Source organism: Triticum dicoccoides, chromosome 7B, assembly GCF_002162155.2.
Source record: "Triticum dicoccoides isolate Atlit2015 ecotype Zavitan chromosome 7B, WEW_v2.0, whole genome shotgun sequence".
Classification (NCBI taxonomy): Eukaryota; Viridiplantae; Streptophyta; class Magnoliopsida; order Poales; family Poaceae; genus Triticum; species Triticum dicoccoides.
This window is the reverse complement of record NC_041393.1, coordinates 746775959-746784402: the sequence shown is the minus strand read 5'-3', so window position 1 is coordinate 746784402 and position 8444 is coordinate 746775959. Positions and strand designations below refer to the sequence as shown.

General features: G+C 43.8%; 1 protein-coding gene across 1 annotated transcript in view; it reads left to right on the top strand.

Annotated features, from left to right (window-relative positions):
* The window catches only part of LOC119337083 (protein LAZ1-like), a 4489-nt gene extending 3674 nt beyond the window's left edge, over positions 1-815 (top strand). The window contains exon 9 of the mRNA XM_037609195.1: positions 72-815. Coding sequence (XP_037465092.1) covers positions 72-395 — 324 coding nt within the window. The 3' untranslated portion in view covers positions 396-815. The remainder of the gene's footprint in view (positions 1-71) is intronic.
* Positions 816-8444: the final 7629 nt, after the last annotated feature.

The following is an 8444-nucleotide window of genomic DNA, read 5'->3' as shown; positions in this document are numbered from 1 at the left end:
CCTTCAGCCAAAGTTTCATTTTGACCAACCGTAGCTAAACCTGGAACACCTTATGTGACTGAACCTCGCAGATTGTGAACGACCTGAAGTTCACCGTCAACCACGCGGTGGAGCCGATCAACGAGAAGATCCACCAGATATCGCAGAACATGAAGAAGCATGATAAAGACAAAACAAACGACGACAGCTGCATCGACTCGCCGCGATCCCTGCACAGGGTGATCAGTGGGATCGACGACCCGCTCCTGAACGGGAGCCTCAGCGACAACAGCGGCCCCAAGAGAGCGCGGAGGCAGCAGCGCAGGAGGTTGGGTGCGGTGATCAGTGGCGAGAGCAGCGACCATGGGCTGGGCGGGTACGAGATCCGGGGACACAGGTGGATCACAAAGGAGTGAGGAGGATGAGGATCGACGCCCGGTCTGCACTGCAGCATCGAATTCCTTTCGTACTGAAGCGCTGGCTGCTATGGATCTTCGGGACTGCTAAAGCCTGAAAGGCAGTGATCAGACCACCTAAGTTCTTGATGAATCTGGGAGTCGGTGCTTGCAGAAGCAAGATATGTGTCATCACCCCCACGACATGGCGAATCGAGCTAGCGATTTTTTTTGGCTGACTATTTCAGCTGCTGATGACATCGGATCTCACATATTGAACAGTATAGCAGGATTACTACAGCAAAGAGAAGGATGGTCATGACAGGTTTAATACATCATCGTTCGTAAACCTTTTGGATGAACATCTTCTGTAATGTACACAGACTTGAGATATAAAAGTATTAATAGATGTTTCGACGATGAGGCGTCGGGTCTTGCTCAGTTGTCACCTTTGTCACACTGTTATTATGGCATGACCCGTTGGAGCAGATAGCGAGGTGTTTATCACATTGCCTGAAGAATATTTCGGAGTCGGTTTTCTGAGTCGTCCAATCTGAATCGAACGGCGATGTGCCTTCTCCTACCTCCAGCTTTCTCTGTCCTCTGATCCCCCTGCTGGCCCAATTGCCTGCTGTCGTCACCTGCTCCCGGCGGTGCGCCTCCTCTTCTCTCTCTTGAATCGACTGAACCGAATTTGAAATTTCAGGCAACTTGCATACAACAAATGTTTGTTTTTGTGCCATCTGGAGGGAGTAAATTGCACAAAACCACCATTTTGGAGACTAGATTTGCATAAAGCACTACCCTACACTTTTGTTGCAAAAAACACATCATTTTGCAAAAACCACCGATCGGCGATTTTGTCTCGGTTAAGCGTGTTTATGACAGATGGGGCATGCTAGTCAGGCTGACGTGGCACCAGTTAACACCTCGCAGGTAACGGCGCCGGTTGGTAACGTTGTGATCATCTGTGGAGCCATGTGGGGTCTACCTGTCATTGAAATAAAAGATGCCTGCCTTTAATTTTTCCTTGCCTTATCTTCACCGTACTGAAACAGAGCTGAGGTGCACGTGCTTCGGCACCGGCGAGCTCCGCATGCCGCCGGTGATGTCGCTCGAGAGCATCAGGAGGCAAAGCGTGACGTCCTCCTGCTCCTCCTCGAACGCGCTCAGCATCGGCTGCGGCGGCATGGGGGCCAACGCTGCCACGCGCATCGGACTGTGCCTCCACCTGGGCAACACGACCATCACAGCAACCGGCGGCCGCCTCCATCTCGTTGTGGGCCTCCGGCAGCGCCTTGCTGAGTGAGCGTCCGCATAAGAAGCCATGGGGCTGCCTGGGGGAGGATCTGAGGCGGCGGGCGCGACCATTGGGGATTTGGGGGAGAGCCGAAGGAGTAGAGGAGAGGCGGGCTCGACCTCCGGGCGGCCACGGCGATGGCGGCCCCTGCACCGGCCAGAGGCAGGACGGGCTCCGCGCGGCAACGGCTACGGCGGCCTCTTCCCCAGCCAAGGGCAGGACGGGCGGCGGCCTCTGCCCCAGGGGGGTTCGGTGGTGAGGATAAGGCAAGGAAAAAAAAGCGAGTTTTTTTTTCTTTTTTTCTTTCAATGACAGGTGGACCCCACATGGTTCCACACAAGATCACAACGTTACGAACTGTCACCGTTACCTGTGAGATGTTACGCGGTCCCACGTCAGCCTGACTGGCAGGCCCATCTGTCATAAACATGCTTAACCGGGACAAAACCGCCGATCAGTGGTTTTTGCAAAACGATTATAGAAGACATGGTGTTTTTTGCAACAAAAGTGTAGCGTAGTGTTTTCTGCAAACCTAGGCTTTAAAGCAGTGATTTTGTGCAATTTACTCCATCCGAAGGCGTGGGTGTATGAACTATGATGCTATGAGGCGGAGACAAGATGGACATGGCTTGCTGTCTCTTCATCTGCGTTGTTTGTACGCTTTAGACGGACGATGGCACGAGCAGCCATCATCCAAAAGTGCCCAACAGAAACTACATCACCATCGGATGGACAAAGGAAAAAAACAAACAGTTGGTGCAAAAAGCCACTTTTTTCATTGGATTTTTGCTAAGTTGAGTGTTTACTAAAAGCAAACGTTTGTTTGGCTTTTTTTTTTGAGAAGACAAACGTTGTTTGGCTAGTAAGGACATCAGCCACCTAAAACTCTGACACCTTCGGCCCACCCAAAACCCCACCATAGGTAAATATCTTCTGAGTAATAATCTGTCACATGACGCACCCAACCCTCCTGAGTGAAAAGATCATCTCACAAGTAACCAAACGAGAACATTGAATGTTTTAGCTGTGGTGCAGCCTAGCCTTGCAGCAATGTCAAAGTAGACCTGTGCATGGACAGCCTGGCTCGGAGGCCCGAGCCTGGAAGCCCGGCATCTGGGCCGAGCTCGGGCTTCACTTTCTTGACAGAGCCCAGCCCAAAAGCACGAAATGACCGGCTAGACAACCTTGATAATCAAACTACCCCGAAATATGACATGAAATGTGCTGCTACAAAACAATGTCATATGTACAAATAAAAAAAAACCACTGTATAACAGAATGATTGGCTTTTAACTTGCATTTAAATAGGTTTGAAGTTTGAATGGCAAATCATCACTGGTTCTATTATGTAACTATGTTGTTGTACTAATAAAAGGTCAGAATACATACATAGAGAATCAAACCCAGCCCCTACTCGTCCCCTCTACCGCTAGGTCGAGGTAGACTGGCTGGTCGTGGTTGGAAGGTGCATGATTTCAAACGATTGCCCGTGCCTGAGCGCGACCGACGCATCACAAATCACACAACCAAAAGTTAAAATCTGATGTATAACGAATTAATGACACAAGATGAGAATTGAGAGAGATTAGTAAACGGTGTGCTGGATTAAACTTGGCTAGATCATTGGCTGCAGGAAAAATAATTGGCTAGTGAATCAGCTTGCGTTTACGAATCAGATCATCAGAAAGGAGAGCAGAGACGGGCGGCGGCGAGGGCGCAGGACGGCAACAGCGCGCGGCGCTAATCATAGGGAATAATGCCCAGCGCCCAGGAGACTTTTTATGGAGACCAATCAAAAAATATGGCCTTGTCATAGGCTTGTAAACGATCGCTAGTGGGCTTATACATTGGCCCTTTTTCCTTTCTTCATAAATCACGTTGAGTTGGGGGGGCCAATTACTTCTGTACCTGAATCATATCGCTAATTATCTACGGCCTACTCGATGGCTAATTTTTTTTAAATAATACATTTTTTTAATAAAATTTGAAAAATAATACATAGTTTTGAGAAATTACAGAAATAATACAACATCGGCTTCCCGTGGGCCGACTAGGTTTGTTATAAGTTAAGAAATCCAAGAAATCTAAATTGTATACAATTACTTCTGCGTGTGATGGATGGATGGCTGCGCGGGTTCGCATCCCTCCCTGCCTGCGATCTGCTTATTACTCCTACTAGCAAAAGAGCCCGTGCGTTGCAACGGAAGAGAAAACATAACACACGCTCTTAACCCAACAACCATCACTCAAGACCACAATAGGTCCATCTTCTTTATTTTTGCGAGGCATCATATTTGTGTTGCCGCTTATCCTCCTTCTCACCCTCGCCGGCGATGACCTCGGTGTTCACACAAGACAAAACAAAACATGTTTGAATATGGTTAATCCTAAGGCGTCTCTCTCTCCCTCTCTCTCCTCTCTCTCCCTCTCTCTCTCGCTTTCTCTCACTCCCGCGATGAGAAATCTGTTGTTTTCCCCTGCGACATTTTTCATAGGTATACATGTGTAGTTATCGATGTTTTTTTCCCTATATGTTTATTGTGGGATGTTTATTTGCAATCCGGATCGCCGCCTGTATGAAAGAAAAACGGATCTCGCACTATAAATTATAAGTTTTCTTCCAAAACAATATTTTAAAAATATTTAACAGGTAAAATTAACAACATATTTAGATTCCACACATTTTTCTAATAAAATTTCATATATAATATGTTAAAATCGAAGTTATGGTTTAAAAGATACGGATAATTTAGAAAATCATTTGTTTGACTTAAATATATTTCAAAATAATATTTAAAATACTTAACAAGTAAAAATAAACTCATATTCATATTCTACATATTTTTCTAAAAAAAATTCCATATATAACATGTTCAAATCGGAGTTATGGTTTAAAAGATATGGATGATTTAAGAAAGCATTTGTTTGACTTAGATATGATCCGCAGATGAATTACCTAAAACATTAGGGGGGATTTCGAAAAATCTAAAATAACGGTTCGGGTGTGACTTAAATCCGGATTGCGGGTTGATTTCATCAAAACACAGGGACTTTTGTGTAAAATACAAAAAATGATTCGTTTTAACTTTAAAATAGGACCGCGGGTTAAAGTCTTTGAAATAGAGGGACTTTTCTGAAAAATGCCATGACGGACGACGGAAACCCAATTTGCTTTATTATTAGGTAAAGATATGTGTGCTTAACTACTCCCTCCGTTCCTAAATATAAGTCTTTGGAGACATTTCACTATGGACCACATACGGAGTAAAATGAATGAACTTTACTCTAAAATGCATCTATTTACATTCGTATGTGGCTTATAGTAAAATCTCTACAAAGACTTATATTTAGGAACGGAGGGAGTAGTATACATGGGCTGATTGATTTCAGTATTGCATGGCACATGCATGCACGTGCAGATGCATGACAAAACCACCTACCTAGCACAGGATCATGACTTGGTACAGCCAGTGAGTACGCGCATGACCTGGCCGGGTTGTACGTGATCCCAGGACAGGATCATGACTTGGTACAACACTCTATTTAAAATAATAATCGAAAGTAGATTTGTTATAAGTTAAGAAATCCAAGAAATCTAAATTGTATACATCGGAATGCAGTATGACGCCGCTACATTTTATGAAAAGAAAATATTATTCCAAACTACAAATGCACAAAAATAAATAAAACGGAACTATAATATACTAGCAAACAGTGGTAATATTCTTTTTGAAAAATCGGCGGAACCAGTGCATTTGTATTAGGAGGAAGTTAGGGATATGTGTGACTCGACCGTATCCCATGAACAACGTACATTCGCAGCAGCTACGGAGCGCAATCCAAGCGAACAAGGTGGCTGAGCTATAGCATGCACAGTGTTGCATTGTATCGGCACCTGGTGGCTGTGCTGTAAACGTTTTGTTTTTCCTTTTTTTTTCATATTTATTATTATTTTAGCTCCGTGTACTTTCAAATATAAAAAAATGGAAAACATTTTTGTTTTTGTCCTTCTCATACTGAATTTTCAACTTCTATAGCGTTTTGTTTTTCCTTTTTTTATATTTATTATTATCTTACCTCTGTGTACTTTCAAATATAAAAAACAAGTTCGCGCGAGAAGTTGAAGCTTTTTCGTTTTTCCTTCTCATATTGAATTTTTAACTTCTATATTCTTTCAAATATAAAAAGCAAGTTCGCGCTAGAAATTGTTCAAGGACAATCATCATAAACAGAGACGATGTATTTGTTCTGTTACCCCACCGCAGATTTTTAACGACCTGAAGTTCACCGTGAACGACGCGGGTGGAGCACCAGATACCCCAGAACATGAAGAAGACGATAAGGAGAAGAGAAGGAACGACGACAGTTGCATCGACTCGCCACGGTCCTGCGCAGGGTGATCAGCGGAATTGACGATCCACTCCTGAATCGTCAACTGTGACTCCCCTCCACTGACGATGCCTCTGGCGTAGTCCCCGGCTTTGGGTTCCCCCGGGTCCGCCCTCCAAGGTGCGCCTCCTCTTCTCTTCCTCGAATTGACTCAACCAAATTCAAATTTCAGGCAACTTATGTATAGCAAACGCAGGTTTTTCTTGTGCAATTTATATATAGCAAATTTCTTGTCTGTTTTTATCTCCGTAGTTGATGACACGAGCAACTGTTTGTTTCTGGTGAGTCACCATCCAAAAGTGCCAAACTGAAACAGCATCACCATCACATGGACAAAGGAAAAACAAACAGTTGGTGGAAAGACTACTTTCCCATTGAATTGGTGGAAAGCCTTGGTTGGCTAGTGACAACACAACAAACGTCTTCTGAGTAATAATCTGTCACATGACACACCCGGCCCTCCGGTCGGGACGGTTGGTACATGTGCCTCTCTCCCATCTTTAATTTGCTGGAAAACTATACATTAGGCCGGAAAACACGAGTGTGACGTTTTGGCCCCCGAGCTCCAGTAAGCTCTCTACATCAAATAATAATAAAGTGGAATGTAAGTCGAGAAATCCAAAAGTTCTACATGTATAAATTAGAATGCACTATAATTGTGCTGCATTTTATGAAAAATAAACACATTTTCAAACTACACATGCACAAAAACAACAGTGGTAATATAAAATGCCAAACATGTGGCAACATTTAGAAAAAAAACTGACAAAAACACTACCTTTGTATTAGGAAGGAATTGTAGATATGTACAACTAAACATGTGGACATGCTTGTGACAGAACATGCTAAAGGAACTAGAGGCCTCACAATGCCCATTTCTGGTTGACCGCAACACCGGGCAATGGAGTCATACCTCCACATACCCTAGACAATGGTGTCTGTCATTGACAATGGGCCGATTTCACTCTTTCCAGGCATTCCACATAATATAGCTGATATGGTCATTCTAGTTATGCTTATGGCCCTTGCCCATGTGGTACACGACTTAGGCCAACCATGCAACTATGGTGGTATGGATGTGCAAAGACGTGCTTGTCATATTCAGAGGGAGTGGGGGTGGATGCAAAGTTGAAAGGATGGGTTATTGAACCAACCACGCAAAGTTAGGTGATCTATAATGAGAATATTGTTGTGGAGTACAAGCCAAGAGAAAATCTAAATTTTGGATTTCAATGGCCTTTCCAACTCTTCGTCGCCAAGAATTTGGGAGCAATTCATGGAGCCTTGTAGGTACAGCTGGAGGAGTACTCTCTAGAGGCATTCCAGAACTAAGCTATGGTGTTAGGCATTTGTGGATCAAGGACAGTTTCACTAAATATAGTTTACAGATGGCTAAACTAGAGGAGTTGTGTCAGGGCGTTGAGGCGTGCAATCAACTTGACCCAGTCTCCATCAGAGACATCTTTGTAGACTGTCCTACCTTTCCACAATATCATGGTAATAGGCTCAAGGTAGCGAACTAAAATAGGGCCTCTTGTCCGGTCATCATGCCAAAGAAAAGTCTTGGTTCCATCTCCCATCATGGTCTTCGTCTAAGCAGTAAAGAGGTCCATATCAATATTTGAGCATGGGAGCTGGGATCCTACCCATGACCTCTTAGGGTTCGACCATTGATGCTAATGATGCCACAACTGGAGGGCATCATGTCCAAATAGAACCTATGTCAGTAGCATCCAAACCAAGGGAACAATCTTCCAATTCAGAGGGGTTGACCTCTAGTCATTAGAAACTATATGAGATTCTATCAACCATTGAGCATGCCCACCTTGGGAGAGGGTTCACATACATAATATAAGTTGCCGAGGAGGTGAAAACTAACTAGGAGGAGTGTTCCTCTTAGTCCTTGTAGGTTCTTTAGTTTCCACCCTTGTAGTCTTCTAGGATCTTGTCATGGGCGGTTCTAAATAAAATTTTCATAGCATTTTAAGTGCAGTGGTAGACCAAGATAACCAATCTTCATTGGGAAGGTCATGAGCATGATAATACCTTTATATCAAATGGGGAAAACTTTATTTTCGGATAGACTTGTCACAAGGCTGGTGGTTTCTCCAAATCATTTTAAAATGACATTAACCGCAACTAGCTCTTAATTATCCTTGGTAACAAATATTCCCTCATCATGGGCGTAAAGTGATTTTTTATCAAACCATCAAAGCCTAAATCGACTATAGGACCCCCCCCCCCCACACACACATATCTGAGGTCATATGTATCCCACCATGTGTAGTTTTGGTAATTAATTACCATACATATGGACTAATGATTTTAGCAATATACATTTGTAGGAACATTCCATATGTGTTACTTCAAGATTGTTCGAT